The sequence below is a fragment of the Lipophrys pholis genome, assembly GCF_963383615.2.
Source record: "Lipophrys pholis genome assembly, chromosome: 11".
In the NCBI taxonomy this organism is placed as follows: domain Eukaryota; kingdom Metazoa; phylum Chordata; class Actinopteri; order Blenniiformes; family Blenniidae; genus Lipophrys; species Lipophrys pholis.
Genome location: NC_137631.1, coordinates 12,133,575 through 12,153,456, shown reverse-complemented (window position 1 = coordinate 12,153,456; position 19,882 = coordinate 12,133,575). Strand labels below are relative to the sequence as shown.

At 41.1% G+C, this 19,882-nt stretch overlaps 2 protein-coding genes across 2 annotated transcripts; both read right to left on the bottom strand.

The window, feature by feature from the left end:
* Positions 1–1,018: 1,018 nt before the first annotated feature.
* On the bottom strand, positions 1,019–8,940 carry samtor (S-adenosylmethionine sensor upstream of mTORC1). Its single transcript, XM_080475827.1, has 5 exons — positions 8,739–8,940; positions 5,616–5,757; positions 5,379–5,507; positions 4,039–4,153; positions 1,019–3,741 (listed from the first exon to the last, which is right to left on the bottom strand). The coding sequence occupies exons 1-5, from the start codon at positions 8,896–8,898 to the stop codon at positions 3,109–3,111; spliced, it is 1,179 nt and encodes a 392-aa protein (XP_080331953.1). The 5' UTR covers positions 8,899–8,940; the 3' UTR covers positions 1,019–3,108.
* Positions 8,941–15,617: 6,677 nt separating this feature from the next.
* On the bottom strand, positions 15,618–18,576 carry LOC308116531 (protein phosphatase 1 regulatory subunit 3A-like; the record flags this gene model as incomplete). Its single annotated transcript, XM_080474782.1, has 5 exons — positions 15,618–15,635; positions 15,745–16,488; positions 17,010–17,086; positions 17,198–17,265; positions 17,792–18,576. The coding sequence occupies 5 exons, from the start codon at positions 18,574–18,576 to the stop codon at positions 15,618–15,620; spliced, it is 1,692 nt and encodes a 563-aa protein (XP_080330908.1).
* Between the last annotated feature and the right edge of the window lie 1,306 nt (positions 18,577–19,882).

Sequence of the window (19,882 nt, the reverse complement as noted above, 5' to 3'; positions counted from 1 at the left end):
GCGGAGGGTCAAAAAACACCCTGACGCTATAGAGCGCATTTAGAGTTTAATTTTCAAACTTAAGTTCAGTTTACGGGAGAAGGTAACGTTTTCGTCCGCGTCTATTTATTTATTTATTTATTATTTTTGCCAAACGAAAGTTGAGCCTTGAAGGTTGTTTTCATCTGCATGTAATTATTTATTTATTTATTTATTGGTATGTATGTATGTATGTATGTATGTATGTATGTGGGAGTGCAGACATTTGAAGGGGCAGGTGCTATATATGTATTTATACTTATATTTATATATATATATTTTTTTTTAATAATTATTAATATTATTTCTTTTACTTTTCAGCTTTTGAGCCTGACCAAAGTTCAGTACCTGATTTATATTGCTGAGAGGTGATTCTAGGTCCTACTCAGATGTACTCTCTATTACATATTGCTTCAACTAAGAAAATAAAACATTTTACCATTGAAAAAAAATGGGATAGCATATCAACATAACTGACTGAACATATAAGTAATCTTGCTACAATTCAGATTTCTATTGAGCAGAACTGAAGTCAACTTGTGGTCCAGTCCTCCAGTTTGCCCTGTCTAGAAAAATAATTTCAGCTGACGGAGGTAACTATTGTACATCATATATTGAATTGATTCCAAATGCATTACTCACAACATAATTAAGAAGCAGGAATTTTGAGTCTTTAAGTACATAACTTTTCTCATCCTTACAATATCTGCCATGTCATCTGAGAACTGTCGGACTTTAATTTGAATTAATAGCCCATTTAAAGCTGCATTTTTGTACCCAATAAGTTTATTGTAACACAGAAAATCCTTGTTTATTAGTTATGCACTTGCTTAATTACAGTGTAATTATATAGTTTGAGAAATGAGCTTTGAACATAGTTTATTATCCACTTGAATTGAATTCAACTCCTAGTACTGACGTTACAACTAAAGAGTAGCTCATACTTAAGTGTGGTTTGAGAAGAATACTTAAAGCTTACTCAACTACTTGTTTTAAACAACAGTACTTTTATTTGTCATCGAGTACAATTTAGGTAATGAAACAGTAGTTTTCAGGACTCTGCCCATCGCTACTTATGAGATCACAAGCAGTACACAGCAGTGTATCGGATATTCAAAAATAAAGGCAAGAATACACACAAAAAGACACACAGACAAAACGCAATCTTCATTTACAGTCATTTATAAAAGAGTAATACAACCATACTAAAAGCACATGTTGTTCTGCATTGTTGAGAATGCTGATGAAGATGAACCATCTCATGCAAATGGGCAGAAAAGAAAAACACTGGAAGACAAATCACAGAAGAAGAAAAAAAAAAAAAAAACCTCTTCGGAGTCTGAGTATGTGTGGTATTGTGAAATGTGTTTTTTTTTCCTAACTTTCTGGTCAAACATGAAGTATCAGCAGAGGACTGTGCATTAACTGGAACGTGATTTGAAAATGGAAGTGACACACTGCATTGCAGCAACACCGGAGACATTGCTTGTTTCATTAATGGGACACAGGAGAGCGGGGTAGTTTGTGTGGACTTGTTTGGCCTTTACATTTTTCTTGAAGAAGTGAGGAATTTTATTATGTCAGAGTGTGACCGTTATGAGGGAAGAAGGCACCTTATGCTTTTTTTTTTTTCTTTTTCTTTTTTTTTTTAAATCCCGTCGGCCCCATCATATTGGCTGTAAAACTCAAACAACTGCATTCGTTTTTGTGACAAACTTTATGATCAGTCATACAGTATATATATATATATATATATATATATATATTAAAAAAATAATAAAATCACGTCAAACCACACCCTAACATTCAGCCGGTTCAGACACGGTCACACACACACCCACACACACACATTAACATCTCACCGGGTCGTGCCCTCACCTAAAACCACCACCTGTAGTATATTTAGGACAAAACCGGAAATTAGTGCAAATCTCTTCAGTCGTGAATTTTCCAACTTGAAGGGGCTCAGATCTGGATATTTTTTTGTTGTGTGTGTGTGGAGGCAAAGTACTTAGTGGGAGTTCACATTGTCTATCAAGTTGTGTGCATGGACACTGGGGTGCTGTAAAGTCCATCGCATGTCACTGACGAGCAGTGTCCTGACTCTTTTTGTTTTTGCTTCAGAAAAAAAATGTGAAGTCTAACAGAAGACAAATCAGAATTTATATCTAAGTGCACAACAACAGGAGGAAAGAAAAATGTGTAATACCTATTTTGCACTCGGACCTTGTTACACAATAAGTAAACAGTTACTTTTTCACATTAGTAAACCTAGTAATACTCCTACAGTATGGTTCTGAAAATGTTTAAAATGCTACAAATACCACTTTTCTGTAAAAGATGCACAAGTCATTCGATCCCAAGCTAAAACGGCATTGTCACACTTTATACTGGACAACACCAATGTCAGACTCGGAGTATATGCTTCAAAACGATGAGCTTCTAACTATTTTTTTTTTTTCCTGGAAAACTAAACGCACATCGAGATTTCTCAGAAAGTTTAGCTGCATGACTGTGACAGAAGCAAGCGTACCAGTCCAGTCATTCCTTCTCAGCCCCTCCAGTGCAATCAAACTCCCGACAGACTGCTCGGTTTGCTGTATTTGGCTTTGTGTACGAAGCAGCCCGCGACACTAGCTTATTCAAACAGAGACTGAGTTACAGAACGCAGACGAGACGACTTTTCTAGTCGAGAGCTGTTTGGATGATGGGGTGGAAATCGAGGCGGGGGTGGGTTGGGGGGAGGGGGGTGGTAGAGGGGAGTTCAGATAGCTTAAGGGCGTTCGATTTCCAACTTTTAAAAAAACCTAGCTATTTATCAAAATATATCCATCTTAGTGTGTGTGCGCGTGTGTATGTGCATGTATTTGTGTTTGCGTGTGTACTCTCAGAGGAGCGTGGATATGAGAAAATAATTTGTAAACTTCTCTCTTTCACGCTGTGCAAACTGCATTGTTTGGAGGAGAGGGGGGAGAAGTGGGAGGAGAATGCAGCAGGTTAAGTTTGGCAGCGTAGCAATTGAAGGGGAGCTGACAGGTCGAAGAAAGGTCGGGGGGGGGGGGGGGGGGGGGGAGTTGTTGCTGGTTTAACCTAGCTCTGAAGCAGGATGGGATCTTCCAACTCGTGGAAGCCCGGCACAGAGCTACTCTGGCTCTCCCCAGAATCTGAATCATAGGGCGTGTCTGGTAGCTCCGTGAAGCCCCAGGCCAGCTGGTCATCCTCAAACTCGGAGCGCATGTGCACCGGCATGTCGGCGCAGTCCTCCTCCTCGTTGGAGTTAAAGTCCTGAGGGATGTAGAGCATCTCTGGGTAGTTGCGGGACACCAGGTCGCTGGTGGTGGCCAGAGACACCTTACGGAAGGCGATGAGATGCATGTGGGAGTACTTGACGTACTTGTAGCGCTTGAAGCCCAGCGACTCCACCGCCACGCGCCAGCTGCGCATCATGAGGGCATGGCGGTTCTGGTGGGAGGAGTCGGGCGTGATGATGAGCAGCAGCCCGTGCAGCTCCAGCAGCTCGTGGGCTTTCTTGCAGCAGATCCAGCGCTGGTAGGGCGAGGGGAAGTAGGAGAGGAGCAGGGAGAAGACCACCACGTGGAACAGCTGGGCGGGCAGAGCGTCAATGGGGTTGTGCAGATGTCGGAGGAAGGTATCCACCGCGTCGCCGGCCAGCTGGAGAGGCTGCTGCAGCTGGAGGTTGAGGAAGTCACACTTGTACACACTCTGGGGAAAAACAAACAACAAAAATCATCACTTACCATGTTCAAGCATACACAGATGACCACTGACACACCTTGAAGTGATTGCTGGTGTTTTGGGTGTTTTTTCTGCCAATTTCTTCTTCAGTGTCTAAACACAAGACTGACTCCCCAGCATGAGTCATTTCCAATGTTCATGCTTTGTAATGCAAGCTGTCAGCACCCAGGAAGTGAAAGTCTCACGCATGCTACTTGTATGAACGCAGAGAAGAGAGAAACAGGAAATCAGCGAGAAGTGAACAGGATGAATAATTGCGCTCACCTCAACAGCAGGCACTATGTCGATACCGACTGTCAGGAATTCATCAAACTTCAGGAAAGGGTTGAAGCAGCTTCCCACGTCCAGGAGGCGCATTTTGCCCAGCTGGGAGATTGAACTGCAGCACATATACAAGGGAGGAGTGTCAACACCTACAACCGCATGCAGCCGCTGCAGGCAGCTGATACTCTCTAAAGCCCTGATCTCACCGGGCTGTGACAACTCATGGCGAGTTTGAAACAAAAACATTATATTTAAAAAAAAAAACAGAATTAGCGACAATTCTAACTTTGAATCATACTCAAACAGATCTCACAGAAGAAGTGCAGAAGCTGCTGAGTTGGAACCAGAACCTGGATGAAGACCAGACCAGATTTCCCAGTAATCAAAGAAATTAACTTGTAAAATGGTTCAAGACAGGGATGAAACATCAGTGGAAAGAGCTACACACATGTCTACCACCACTTTCCTCTTGACTACCGGCTAACAAGGACATCTTCTGCCTCTCAGAGGATTTCAGTGATGTCTGTCAATACAACGGAGGTGAAATACACATTTATTGGAGAACAAACTAAGCAATGGCTTTACTTTACAAAAGCATGCACGACTACATAAAAGCTTTTAATGTCAGTGTTCTCCTTTTATTTAAAAGGAATTTATTGAATCGGTCTTATTATCACTCAACATCAGCCAGAGCAAGCTGAACGGTGCTGCCTCCAAGCCTGGATCTCTTCAAAGTTTCTTTCTGGTGAAAATGGATATTTTCTTACCACTGTTACTTGCTCGAGTGTAATCATTCTGTTTTTCTCAGTATGTGAATGTAAAGTGAAATGACATCACCATGTCGTAATGTTTGAGTCAAGTTTTCAGAAGCTCCCTTTTGATGAGATGCATTCAGGTGATCATAGTGAATTTGTAGTATTTCTATCATTGTCTGTCATCTGTAGTGCAGGCAAAATAAAAGTCCACCTGTAAATGGATGTTCATTTCTGTCCAGATTAGTCAAGTGACAAATGAGAATGAGGTCAGTCTGCAGCAGCTTGAAACATCAAAAACTTAGAATCTTCCAACAATCTGAGCAAATTGAAACACAGATTAGAGAAAGAGTTTAATGTACACTGCAGCCTTCAGAGTCAGTGATCAATGCACTGTTAATCACCTGGGAATCCAGGTAAAGCACCTTGAAGAACAAACCAAAGACAGCAAACATTTCAAACAGTTTCTGAAATGTTTTGGAGTTAAACTACAAGGTTGCAGTTTGCTCGAGGGCACTGTTTTTTTTTATTAAATACAAAGAAAAATCAAAGTTTAGTTGACCGTGTCTAAATGAGAGCGAAGCTTACCTGGGGATGGTGCTGTACGGCTGGGCACTTACAGGCGCTGCAGTCAGGCCGCTGGCGAGTATGGCACTTTTCTGGTCCTTTTCTAACATTCGTTTCATTCCGCCATCCAAAAAATATTCCTGACAGATGCTGTAGAAAAAGCACCATGACACAACTTAAAAGTCTCCACCAGAATCTCAACAAGTGCGGAACAGTCACACTGCTGCGCCACATGTGGAAGCATTCAGTCAGTCAAACCTGCGGCACCACTCGATCCGGCCCTCTCCTTCACAGCTTTTGGTCCAATGGTTGTCGGCAAGATTCTTCATGGCGAGGGCGTACTCGCTCAGCGTCTGCTCATCCTCGCAGTGCTCACGCCAGATCTTGTCAAAGTCCCCCACTGAAAGAAAAAGAGAACAAAATTCAAATTAAACCGACACCAACAGTAATCAATCAAGACCTTCAGTCGAACTAAAAATAAATGCTAATGCATGTTTTCCCTTCCCATAGTCAGAGGCATCTCTGCACCTAGCTTCAAATAAAAAGCCTCAGCCGTCTTGCGAGCACCAAAGCATGACCGTACTTAGACAAGCCAGCGCGAAAAACCTCAGGCCACTGCTGGTACACTGGTGCCAGCACAGAGGTAGAGCTGCTCCTCTCGAAAAAACAAAAATCTACCAAAAAAATAATGTAGATTTCCCTGGGATAATAACGTTCAGTCAGTGCATCTTCGCAGCTGCTCAGAAGCTGACAGCCTGCAGCATAAGCAAACATGCTGATAGGAGAGAAATCCCATGACCAGAAGGAAAAACTCTGTATCAGATTTGCAGGAATGAAAGGACAACAAGAAGAGTGGTGGTAAACAGCAGCGCTCTGAAAGCATGACCGCTGTGATTCCATGCCAAGCCTACCAGATCATGCTTTACTTATTAACCAATCATGAGGTCTGCTGAGGAGGAAGACTTCTTTGTGTGAGTCTCCAAAACAACCACCGACTAGTTTCTGCTATCCTGGATGTTTTCTGATTGAATGTGCTTTACTGAAAAACAAACATGTATACATATACATGTACACTACTCACAGAAAGGTAGGGGATATTCAGCTCTGGGGTGGAATCTCAAGATGAAGCTAAAATGCATTTTAACCTTTACAGGTGAACTTCTCTACATTTTTGAATGCGCATGTCCAACTGTTCAGTGTTTGCACCTCATCAACGCTGTTCACTTTTTAAAAACCTTGAGACCAAGACAACACCTAACATCTGATCAGCAGTACCTCGCCATTGCGAGGCTTCAAACAGAAGTTCTCAGACGGAAGTGTCCACTGAGTGTCTCTCACAGAAAGACATAGAAGCTGATGTCCTTTGTTCACATCCCACACTGATGACCGCTTCATTGTGAACTGAGCCCCGCAGAACCGGATGATGAACGCCACTCAACTCCAGGCACGTTTAAGGAAGGCGAGAGGCGCCAAGTGTCACGTCAGACCATTGCAAACCGTTTACGTCAACGTGGTCTGACTGACGAGGAGATGATGAAGAATGCAACAAAAAGCTTGAAATATTTCAGCGTATGTGCAATAAATCTGAATCGAAATTTCAAACGTTTAAGTGAATTATGGGGGAAAAATTCACCCTTACGTTACAATTTAATTTATGAGATGCACTTGTAATCCCACAGTAATTCAAACTTTTCTGTCACAGTAATGAGATAATCATCCCCCGTAGCTTCTGCTTTCTTAAGAGAAAGATATTCCACCTGACTTTTTTTTTTTTTTTTGTTTCCCTCCCACACAGATTCCAGGAGGACTATGAGGGTGTGCAACAATCACAACAAGCGCAAACATCCAGCCATAGGTAGGCACACTGACAAGGTTTTAAAACTTGGTATCATAAACCTACATTCCTAAACTTCAACTTCTGACTCAGTAAAACCCATGGTCGGAGCTACAAACAGAGAAGTGGATGTTTTTCCCTGAACAGCACTCGAATGTCATATGTTGGCCTCAATGTGTTAAAAAAGGGACTTTCCAGATTTCCCCTTTTGCATCAACAGGAACCCAAAAGTGCTGATAATAATAATATCTTTAATAATGGGCTTTCAATCAACATGCTGCATGTTTATGCCAGAAAATAGGACTTCAGACAGACTCCTCTTTAACACCAGTGTTTAAAATAAAACCACTGAACACTAATATGGCATTTAAAAGGTGTGAAATTCAGTGTTAGTCTTTTTTTTTATGTCACTGAAACACACACAAAAAGAAATTAAAAATAAGATGACACTGCTTCTGCTTTTCAGATTGAGTCTAAAACTAACCAACAACTAAAACAGGATGTCTTCTAAATCATTATCGGTTTCTATTAGGTGTAAACTTTATTCTACTTTTAGTTTTGTTAGTTGATAAATAATACCACGAATGATCATGAAAACTGATCATCAATAAATAAATTCACATCAAGACACTGTGGGTTTCTGTACTTTTATCCAACCTATTGTATTCTTTGTGTGCTTTGACCTTTATAGCTCGATGTGACATGATGTCAAGTGTCTGAAACAAGTATGAATGTGCTTAAGCCGTTTCCAGCTCCTGGGGTGGAATCGTGTCAGCATTGTCTTGGGTCTTAAAGGCTCAAGGTAGTAATGAGGACAAGTAATTTGTCTCCTATAAACAAGTGCGAGCATTTCTCTAACATGTTGCCATACAGAATCTTAAACAATCCATTGCACTCATTCATAAAGTTCATCATCCACCTTTCTACTACTTTATCCGAGGGGGTCACCCTCAATCATTTACCTTATAAAATGTGCACAAAAAAATTGACAATCTCAACCTCAGACCCAACCATCATTTTGACACATAAACCGTTACAAACTGTGTTTGCGTTTCTGTGTTCAGACAAAAAATCTGTCTGATACTATTTGCATGCACTTTGGCTGTCTGGTTGTGAATGACGGCAATACTCCTCCAATAAAACTAATTTGTGTCGCAAAAGTTGCTCCAAATGTTTGATGAGGGCGCCGTTATCTCTCAATGCCAACAGACAGATTGTTTTATTGTCTCTCATTAGTGACTTATTAATGTTTAGACAAGAGATAAGACACGGGAGACTTGTGCAGTAACATGTGCATTTACATGTTATGTGCAGGAGCTTTAAAGGCCTTCGTGCTGCTCTCACTGCTGCCGGCTGCAGTCCGGTCTGGACACCAGCGAATCAGCCCCATAACAAGACTGTTTACCACGGTGAGCTGGTACAACTGTGTTTACCGAACTCGCCTTTAGTGAAATGTGTTCAGTGTGAGATTAGTGTGGCCTCTGTGAGCTTTGGTTAGCCCTCAGCTGCAGGGCCACAGAACAGAGGGGCCCACCGAGGCAGCTTACCCTCTCTGTATTTCCTGCGCAGTTTTCTGTGGACGTTCTTCACGACCCCTGACAGCTTCTCCTGCTCCTTCTTGCACGGTGCCTCGTCTGGAATGGGCAGGTAGAAGTCGTCCAGGTGGTTTTCCGTCTCCCCTGTCTCGACATTGTCCCTGGGGTCCATAGCACTGCACCGCACCGCTCCGCCAGCCGCTTCCCCTTTTTCCAGACTGCAACCCGACCGGCGAACCGGTGCACGGGCCAACAACGCGTCAGCTCATTGGCTGGCTGCTGCCGACACGCGGCCGAATTGACAGCGAGTCGTCCAATCACAGACCTGGAAGCGCACTCGGGCTGGCGAGCGTGCTGTGATGCGTTCAAGTACATTTTGTAAACGCAAACCTCCTCATCTATAAAAAAAAATATAGCTGAATAACATTTTCCTCCCTGAACAAAATGTCATTTAGACGACAGAAAAAAAAAATCCTCTATCCCACAGCCACAAATGCAAAGTCTACCTACCAATAATCCCACGCTTAAACGACTTCCAGTGTGTCCCTATCACTCCTCTTTCTACCTCTTTACATTGCATCCTCTTGAGAGGAGCTACCTGGGATCTCAATAAAACCTACCAGACTCAGCCAGCTTTTTCTCTCATATTAGAACTCCAAATACAGAATACAGAATTATTTATGAGAGATGGAACAAACAGCAATGTAGTTGCAAAGCATCCGCACTCTTTAAATATAAATTTATCTTCACCAGGAAAAAGGCATACCCCTTTCTCACTGACAGCTGATATGACTGAGTGAATACCTGCAATGATATGAGATGCAAGTTCAGGTGTAATGTGGAAGTTACATGTTCAATAGTACAGAACATACAGTAATTCAGCTGCTGCTGCTGCACCAGAGACAGAACTCCAAGCTACCTGACTTGAAGTGAGATAATCTGATTTAGCCCAAAAATGGTTTATAGTCTGTTAGGATGGAGCTCTGAAAGCGTATTAATGCTTTGTCAGGGAAGGAGTTTTTAAGAATATCACTTTAATCGTCACCCCTCAACCTTGTTAACAAAAAAGCTCAGGCTCTTTTCAAGTACATCTACAAACTATAGAGTATAGTTATTAAACAGTCAAACAGAAAGGGGGAAAACTTCAGAATCGCACTTTTGAGAACAAGAAATATGTTAACTATATGTAATCCATATGTGTGCAATACATGTATTATTACACTTTTTAAATATACTGTACCGGTACAATACATACTGTATCACCAATGAAAAACAAATTCTCATGTATTCACCCCCTAAAAATAATGTAAAACATCCATACAATTCTTTTCATAACAATAGCTTTGTATATAATTAGATGTTTATATTTAATGTTTTTGATTCCTGTGCATTACGTTTTACTCAAAAATAGATGTGTACATAGTTCCACCCAATGGTTTCTTTCCCATTTGCCTTGTGCAGGCCATATATTTTCAAAGACAGGTTACTGACTACCTTATATTTATTTACAATCTTTGAACTGTTTTAATCATATATTCAGTGTGATGTGCAGCTGCAGCTGTATTTACAAGGTTTGTTATCCCAACTGTGCTTCAGAATTCTTTTAAACCCCTTGATAGTACGTGACTATTTCTAACTCCCAAAATAACACGTAGCACAAGACGGTTACTGCATCGTTTATTTAGCTGCAGAAATCCCCGCTGGGGTCACTGTGACTTTATGTTGGGGATTTAATTTTAATGTTGTCATTAAAGGAGCTTAGTGGATATTCAGGAGTATTGGTCTGCCAAATATTGTCTATAAATGTGTTTTGTGTTGCATGTCATTTTTATTATTTCCTATATACTATGGAGCTCGTAATGTGCCCAATAAATAAAACATCAAAAGTTCATGTCAACACTAAAGGTTTTAGTAAATCATGTTCATGCTTGAACACGGCGAGGTCTTGTCACAACATTCTTGATTTATCACTCAAGTAGCCTAATAAACACCTGAAGAGATATGGCAGATATGGCTTTGTAGTATAGAAGACAGTTGACTGGCTCCAGTGTTTTTTATATAACTGTTGAACTTTGTAGCTGTCATGTTGTGATCCAACAAGTGTATGATCCTAAGCACAGATGACACATGGCTAAAACGTCCATCTGTGGTTAATTTATACTTCAGGTTAAAGAAAAATATGATTTCCTGTCAGTAAGCCAACAAAGAGTAACACAATAATTTTGATATGACAGGTCAGATCATAAATCAATCTGAAAAAAAATATATGATAAATTACTCCTGGTGGCTGTAGCTGGAAATAAAAAATTGCGAAGGGTCATAATCTCCGCTTGATAGACTGACATGCCCTTCTGTCTGACTTGGCAAATATGTTCCTGTGTTTCCTTTCAAGAGGGAGTGGTAATCCTTTCAGTGGATCACTCTCCAGTCCTCTGGTAACTTTATTCTGGCAGCTAAAAGCCAAAGTTGAAAACAGAGAACAAGAACGTCATGCAACAGCTCCAAGTGACTTGTTTTAATTTGTTGTTGATTCAATCTGAAACAAAATACCGACCGACTTGAAAGCTGTCAAAGAGCAGATTGCTTTACCCGATATGTCGAGGTAGAGGAGTGCCAAAGTACGCCTAGGCTCTGATTAAAATGTGTAGTGAACTATGACATCTTGGAAACAAGCCTGACTTTCTTTACCAGATGCGGACTACACAATAAAAAGATCTAAGGAGAAATAATCCCCTCAAATTATTTTTCCCTATCTTGTCCTCATGTCCATTTATTAGATCTCAGCTCAGAGAATCTTGCAGGTGCATCTAATCAGTAAAATGAATAAGTTGTAAGTCAAATACTTGTGTGTGAATAGCTGAATGTAAGTTGAAGTTTGAATAGTTTTGAGCACCTTGATGCCAAACATATTTTACGACTGATAGCTGGCGATAACAAGACACCTGATTTGAAGACAATGCAGGTAAGATTGAAAAAAAAACAACAGCACACCAGAAACATGAATAGGAATCCAATCAGTCGAGTCAGAATCTGGTTTCTGTGTTCTTTTTCCAGTTTCAGTGTTCGACCGCAGATCGCTGATATAACACAACACCAACTTCATTTGTCAGCATTTTCTTTTGTAGAGCAACAATCTTCTGCACGCGACCTGTTTGCTTGCAAGTGATTGTCTGTCAGCCTATGCTCTTTTTACTCTGCAAAAATACCATGACGTTTATTGGAAAACACAATTTATTGTTTCATCTTTAATCCACTTTCCTAAGCAGCACACCAATTTGAGATACAAGTAATAAAGGAAACACTTTCCAAAAAATGTCATGATATAATGTTGACAACATATCTAAATTGGAAGTTTAGATCTATTTCATGATGATTGGATCTAATGGGAGCAACACATCTAAAAAGGCTGGAACGAGAGCAACAAAAACCTGAGAGTGGTTCAAATGAAAAAACCTGGAGGAATTAATTTTCTATCTATTATGTGACTTGTCAACAGGTTATAAAACAGAGCTGAGTACAAAACAGAGCATTGTAGAGAGGCAGAGTCTCAGAAGTAAAGGTGGGGAGACAATTGCAAATCTGCAACAAACCTCACAGACAAAATGTTAAAGTTTTTCACAAAATGTTCCTTGAGGTAAAACTGTGAAGTTTTGATTACTTAAAGTAACTTATTGATTCTGAGGAAATATATTGAACCAGGAATCACTGTTACACAGTTCACAGAAATTTCATCCTGTGTCATGCAAAGAAACCGTACTGTATGAGACGACAATCCAAAATGATATCTTCTTATGTCAAAACTTAAGTTTAAGGTGTAAAGGCTGTAAACATCTGCTCTGTGGTCAGATGAATGAAAGATTTGAAAGTTTTTTGTTAAAACACAGTTTCTAGTGGCGTAAAGAGGAAGAGGGTTCATCCAGCTGAGCTCGAATGCCAGCATCTCTGAAGGGTTTATGATGTCTGTGGCATGGGCAGGGCTAAGTGGCCTTTTGTCGCCGTTGAAAATGTATTTACAATAGTGGGAAATTAAAGGAATCCTTTCTTCTCACTTAATTTGCATGTTGTGTACTATGTGAATTAGTGTTTGGCATCAAACTGCACTTCATAATCTACGATTGAAACAGCAACACAAAAAGACAATTGTTTATTGTTATGAAAGCTAAATCTAAACACATATGCTATTATTTCTAATAGCAGGCACACAGCACACTGATATTTTTCATTTGCACCTCAAAAAAGGATTAAACGCTCAGCACAACTCATCAATGTGTGCAATGCTCAACAGCTTGATGGCTGAAGGGACACTGAGTCTTATGTACAGCAGGAAAGCATAAAGGAAATTGGTTCATACTCTTGACAACAGAGAGTTTAGGTCCTCCCATAGGGAATATACAGCATTTATTTTGATATGTGTTTATATATTTAAAAACAAAAGCCCATTACGCTTATCTATTGTACAATCTTGTTTTGTTCTTCGATCATTATTAACCGGAAAATATCAAAATTTACCATTGTGTTTGGGAAAATGTGCATCACATCAGCATCTTCCGCCTGGAGAGTCCATTTTAAACATCATTATGACTGAAGCATGTTTTTAACATATAAATCATCCAATTCTGTTGTTGTTTTTAGCCGGTTGTCTCTGCCCTTGACAGTAGAGCCAGACCACAGATATCAAGTAGAGCCCAAAACAGGCGAGAAAATCATAATGGTATGCCACGACTAAAAATACCACTAACAAGGTGGTGTATAACAATGTTTTTGAGATATTGCTGCAGGAAAAAGTATCTTTCCACCACGGAATATTTTGGTTGACGCTTTCCTGTCCACTTGACGCTGTCAGAGCTGCTGCTGCTGCAGCTGTCGTTGCATCTTCATGATTTTCCTGAAGGTTGCTGAGTTGCTGTTCTTCATCCAGAGACTCGCTGATGGATGGCATCGGTGTGGACAGCAGTTTGCTCTTGCTTATAGAGGGCCTTTTGCTCACAGTAAACCCTGCGTCATTGTTCCTGTCTTTATGGGCCTGAGCTCCCGTGCTTACAGCCCTGAGACAGTGCATGTATAGCTCCACCTCGTCATCTGAGTCAGACTCGGCTGAAGCGCTGTCGTTGCTTGCTTGGTTGTTTTCAGGCTCATCCGTTAAAATGCACATGTCTCCAGAATCACTCTCTGCTCTGGACCAATCATGTGTGATGTTAGTGTTGGTTTGAATTCCCTTCTCCTTCTCCTTCTCCTCCTCCTCCTCCTCCTCCTCCTCCTCCTCCTCCACCACCTCTTCATGTAGACAGATTTCAGTCTGATTTAGTCTTTCTCTGTTATCTTCTTTGTCAGTCACCCCCCCATTAACACCCTCCTGTCCATTGTCTACTACTGCAGACAAATAATCAGCTTTAACCACATTTTTTAACACTTGTAAACTTTCTTCCACACTAGCCTCTCCACTATCCTTATCGTCTAGTGCGATGCATGAATCTGCCTTTAGACTCTGAGCTCCTTCAACAGCTCCCATTTCCTCTTTGTGATATGGACTCTCCTGCACTTCAATTGACTCTTCTGGTACTATCTGGTCCTCCCACCTCAAACCTCCCTCAACTTCATTGTTGATGTCCATTCCCATTGTGTCATTTCCATCTTTCTCCTGTTGTAAATTTGTTCCTTCAGAAAAGACTTTCTCAAACTCGTCATGTTTTTCGTTTTCAGAGTCTTCCTCTTCCACAGTTTTCTGTACTTCAATCTCCTCAACAAGCTCTGTGTCTTTGGCCATTATTTCAGTTTTTGTGATTTGTGGATAATCTAACTCGACCTTTACATCTGTTGTTTCTCTTTCTTCTCCCGTTATTTGCCCTGTATTGACATTTGTTATTTTCTGATTGTCTTCTGATCTCACCTCTTCATTTTCTTTTACTCCGAGTGATGTGACATTTACCATAAATTCTTCCGTTGTTTCCTCATTTTCCTCATGTTTTATAACATCCTCTTTTGTTTGGATGTACTCAGTACGCCCTTCTTCTTCACCTATTATGTTATTTTCTTCTTCTTCCACCATGGTTTCCCAGTTTTTCGATCTAGTAAGTTCTGGGAAATCAAGATCCATTGCAGCTTCCATTGAAGGGTGCTTATCAATTTGCAAAGTATCTTGACCTTCAAGCCCCAAAGACATGATGCCCTCATGACCTTCATCCATGTTTATCAATGTTTCTGTCACTGTAACATCTACCTCACCCTGCACCTTAATTTCACCAGAGGGTTTTGTTTCATCTCCCTTGGAGCAGCATGCCTCTTCGTTGTCTTCTTTAATGTTAACCACCTCTCTGGGAGTTTCTAGAGATGTGCCAAGTGTTGCAAAATCCTCTTCCTCGACAAGTACACAAGGAACAAGGTTAGTGTCCGTTTCTTCAGTATCTAAAGTGTCAGTGTGGTTTGAAATTAATTCATTGTTCACATCGAATAGTTCATCCTCTTTTACAGAAATGTCAGTTTTCAATACAGCCACCACGGCATTGTTTAACTCTTCACTGTCATTATTTTTTTCTCCTCTGCTGTTGGTCTGTTGTTCTGCCTCTTCAATAACATCCTCTGATACGATCTGACAAGATTGACCTGATACAGCTGATGACGGTAGACTGACCTTGATTTCTTCTGTTTCATATTGGTTAGTTTTAGTTTGAGTGTATGTGTGCAGGAGTTGTCCTCTCTCTACTGTGATGTGGCTTTTGAGGTCCTGGGTTTCTTGCTCTTTCAGCACTTCTCCCTGGAGATCTATGCTCTCCTGAGATACGTGTGATTCCAGCAAATCAGTATTTGACATAATGTTTCCAGTCTGGGAAAGTTCCAATGTGTCCTCAGGAGGAAGTTTTGGATCTCGAGAAGTATACACAAGCTGTTTTTCCTCTATCTCGCCCAGAGTTTCTGCACAATCCACAATGCCGTTTACGCTCACACTGGTGTTTTCTTCTTCAATAGGTCTATTTTGTGGGGAATTGAAGAATTTAGGTGTCGGCTCCTGACCATTACTTACACCCCCCTCAAGCTTTCCATTGTCACTGGCATCTGTTGGATTAATACAACCATTTTGTCTTCTTTCAGTGTGGGCATTTATGTCTCTGATGTTCAGTCTTGCCCAAACAGGATCTCCCCTGTCAGCTACATCCTGACTTTCACTTCCCACTCTGCCAAACACCTGTTGGTACAGTGGAGCCACCACAGTTCCAAATGTGAAGCAGCCGGTCTGGCTAACAAGGCTCTCACTGCTCACTACTGCTATGCTGTTTGGATGTGTTTCACTCATGATTTGATTCCGACTGCTTCCCTCGGCTTTAGTGACAACTGCATTGATATTTGGCGTTTCTGCAGGAGCAGGCTCATTATCGGTGTGGACCAGCTTGTCTTGAAGCTCCGACGCACTCTCACCTCCTGGTAATGTGTCTAAACTAGCAGATGTGACGCTCTCAGATTTCCCTGACTCACTGTGAGATGTGTCGTCGTGTGCTGTTGACGTAGCATCTTGGAGGAGTTTGCTACACCTTTCAGCAGGTTCAGAAACAAATTGAGAACCGTGTGATTGGTTCCTTTCAGATAGTGATTTCACATCTCTGTGGTTTTCTTCAGAATTCTTATCTCCGGCAGCCTTAATTTGTGAAGGCGAGTCATCTCTTTCGTTGTCATTTACTCCTCCTCCTTTCTGGGCAAAGTAGTCCTTCACTCGGGCCATCCGTGCAGCCTTTCTGCGACTTTTTCGGCTGCTGTTTTGTCTGTTCTCCATCTGTCCATCAACAAGGATAAATTAGTTGCAGCTTGCTGACACAAAAGCCATGCTGTTTAAAGAAAGTGGGTCGGAATTTAGTGTTGCATGTTTCCCACCTCGAGTGATTGACATGTGAGGATGAAATCTTAAGATATACACAACAAACAGCATGCATGTCAAAATATGAGACACGGAGGAAATGCAAACTGCAAGCACCAAGTGTCCTTTAGGTGCACAGTACATTATGTATCGCTGTGCTATTCAAGCTCCAGTCATGTGACATTCTCTCAGAAATTGCACGAGGGGTCAGGTTGAGTTTTCTGTTTCTCTTGAGCCTTAGAGAAACACGCTGGTGTCTCTACGCTCCCTGTCATAGCTAATAATACATCAAACTGGTCGAGTCATGAACATGAATGAGGCACACTCTAAATAATGTAAACCATTTCACAAGGTCTCAAATAAAGGAGTCGGGATATTAGGATAATTACTCTTAGTGTAACGTAACCTGCACAGACAATTGATCTATGCCATTTACTCACCAGTAGTTTTTGTTTCTGTTCCTCCGAAACTTTCATGGCTGGAATAGTCCCTGCTTCCAATCCATGCCTGGACACATCTGGAGAAAGTGGACATTTTAGATTTGCAGCATTGATAGAATTAACATATCATTAAGACTTCAAAGTAAGTATAACTTTGACATGGACCAATCAGCAAAATGAATATTCACCTGTTGAATTATTGTCCTGGGGTGAATCCTCCTTTGCTGAAATGTTTTCCACAGTGGAGAAATTCTGACTGCGAATTCATAAAAATGTGTTCAGTCAGACTTAATTTGTGTCTCTTTCAAAGGAAAAAAGTATAAGAAATTTTGCTGATGGTGTCTCTCAGTGACAGCTTAGTACAACATGCAGACTGTATTCCTTTTTTGAGAGGCGCAATTTTTTTATTCACATACAGCCTGGATTCAATGCGGCTGAGCAGAAATTTGCTTTGAAACGGTTTATTGGATTGGACATAATACTAACTTAAATAAGCATCATATGGCAGGGGATGCACCCTATATGCAGAATTAGCCTTTTTATTCAATGACTGCAATTATAATATATTAATATTTATGGGATTCTGGTCAAAATTTCCCTTTGGGTAAAGAAATTCTTAAATCAAAGAACTGAAATGAAACCATCCGCTGTTTTACCATTGGTATAACAGACAGTTTTTCTGAGTTATAGTCAAATGAATCAAATTGCAACTGGAAACAAAACCAGCAATGTTGATCTTTAAAAACTTCTACCTGTAAAAAAGAAACCTCTCATATTCTCACCTGGTCGTTTTAAGGCAGCTTTTCTTGGTCAAGCTTTGCTTGCGTGGAGTCTTTTTCTCATCTTTCTTTCTGTGCTGACAGAAGAGCCCATAGTTCCTGTTATTATTGTTGGACCAGAATGTGCCCACAGGAGTCTCATAACGCAGACAAAAGTCCACCCGAACTCCCTGTTCCCCAAATGGAGGCACTAAGGTGAGCCTGAATGAGAAACAGTCCGTGACGCCATCACTGGAGCCGGGGATATACTCAGCCAGGAGGTCGAAGTGGGTGGACCACGAGTCCAGTGTGGTTCGGATGTATACTGCCTTATTGAACGATATGTTGAGGACACGGATTACCCCTTTAAGTATCGTGGTCCCTTGAAGTAATTCAAGTGTTTCCAGCTCCACTTTCTGCTCCCGAACATTAGTATAGAGGTCTTCAGTTGACAGTGGACGAGAAAAGGTAAGCAGCGAGAGCAAGTACTCTTGTGCATCGTTGCCTTCACCCTCAGAAGATTCATATCCAGGCAGTTTGGGTATATCCCATGTGTCGAACTCCTTCACTTGCACCAAGCTGAGGCCATTGACATCAGCAAAGGACACTCTTCTGGAGCCAGACAAGGGTGGCTCGGGGTCTGAGTCCTCGTCACTGACAGAGGTCCTTCTCCGAGGGAGTGGGGAGGATTTGGGCCTGATGCCGATAACTATGTCGCCCTCATCATCATCCAGGTCCACGGTGCTGAGGCCTGGAACTCCTAAGAGGTTACAGGCCTCAGAAGGACTTGGTTGTCCCACAAACTCCATGAAGTTCACTGTGAGACAGTCAGTGAGAAATGACTGTGGTGCTTCTGCTTCTGACAACTGACATTCAACATGCTCTGACTTAACAGATGGAGTCGAGTTACAGATGACATTGTTGCGAGGGCCAACACTATAAATAGGCCAGAAGGGACTTAAACTATGTCCAGTGGTCTAAGCTCCAGAGAGCAAAATATCACACACTTGCTTTTTCTGCTTTTTCTTTGTGCATTAAACTATAGATTACTCAAAATGAGCTTTACTTTCCTTGAAACTACAGCAGTTCCTTAAAGTTTTTAGTTTTTTTAAGTATATATTTGTTTTGTTTTACGTGTCTTGAGATTTCCCAAGAGAGTCATAATGATAAAACATGAGAGTTACCACAGCAGCTATTTGGGTTTTGTTTGTTCTGGCCCACAATGGGTCACTTGAGGTTTAAAACAGAACTAATGACCTTTTTATGCAGTGTGGGTTTCCAAAAATATCCCTATTGACCAACTGGTGACTTTCTGATGGTGAAACAACTCTAAAAGCCTGATTTGGGGGAAAAAACAGCCATTCTACTTACACTCATTCTTTTATCTGTTTACACATATCAGGACTTACAGATACCAGAATTATATGGTTGTTTCATATTCTATTTCCCGTATTAATCTTCCTACTGTGGCAAAGTGCCATCGCCGGGCTCAGGTGGTTTGCCTTTAATCTAGGAGTAAACAAAGTGCATGCTTTACTGCTGAGTAAGATGTTTGTAAGAAAAGATAAGCACTGCCCTCCTTTGAATAAGACAAATATAAAAAGCATGCAAGACTGTTCTGCAATATTCTGCTTTGGTCCATATTTTCAGAGGATCTAAGAGCTGCCACAGATGAGATACTTTGCGATGCTGCGCTAACAATCATAAGTTACAATAAAAAGAAAACAGTGACTACTAAAGAGAGGAGGCCAAATCAATATCCATGAGACACTTCGCACAAGGAAAGAGGATTTCATAGCTGCATTTAAAATGGAAGACTGCAGCATTATTGAGAGGAAAAAGACGATTGTTCTATTGTTCTATTTGAAACGATAACAGACGCTGTTAGAACCTGTGGGAAGACCCTCACAAACCCAGACCATCCTTTACAAAACAAGATGAGATGCTCATCAAAGAACATAGAGGACCTCTCATAGCCCTCACTCTCCTGCATTGACCTGATTACAGATGTCATAATTTCCAACCTTTCGAGGAATCTAAACCGAGGATCTATTTAAAAAGTCATGGAGGAGCAGTTTCTCACCTCAGGAGTCAGGACCCCAACTGGAGAAACCG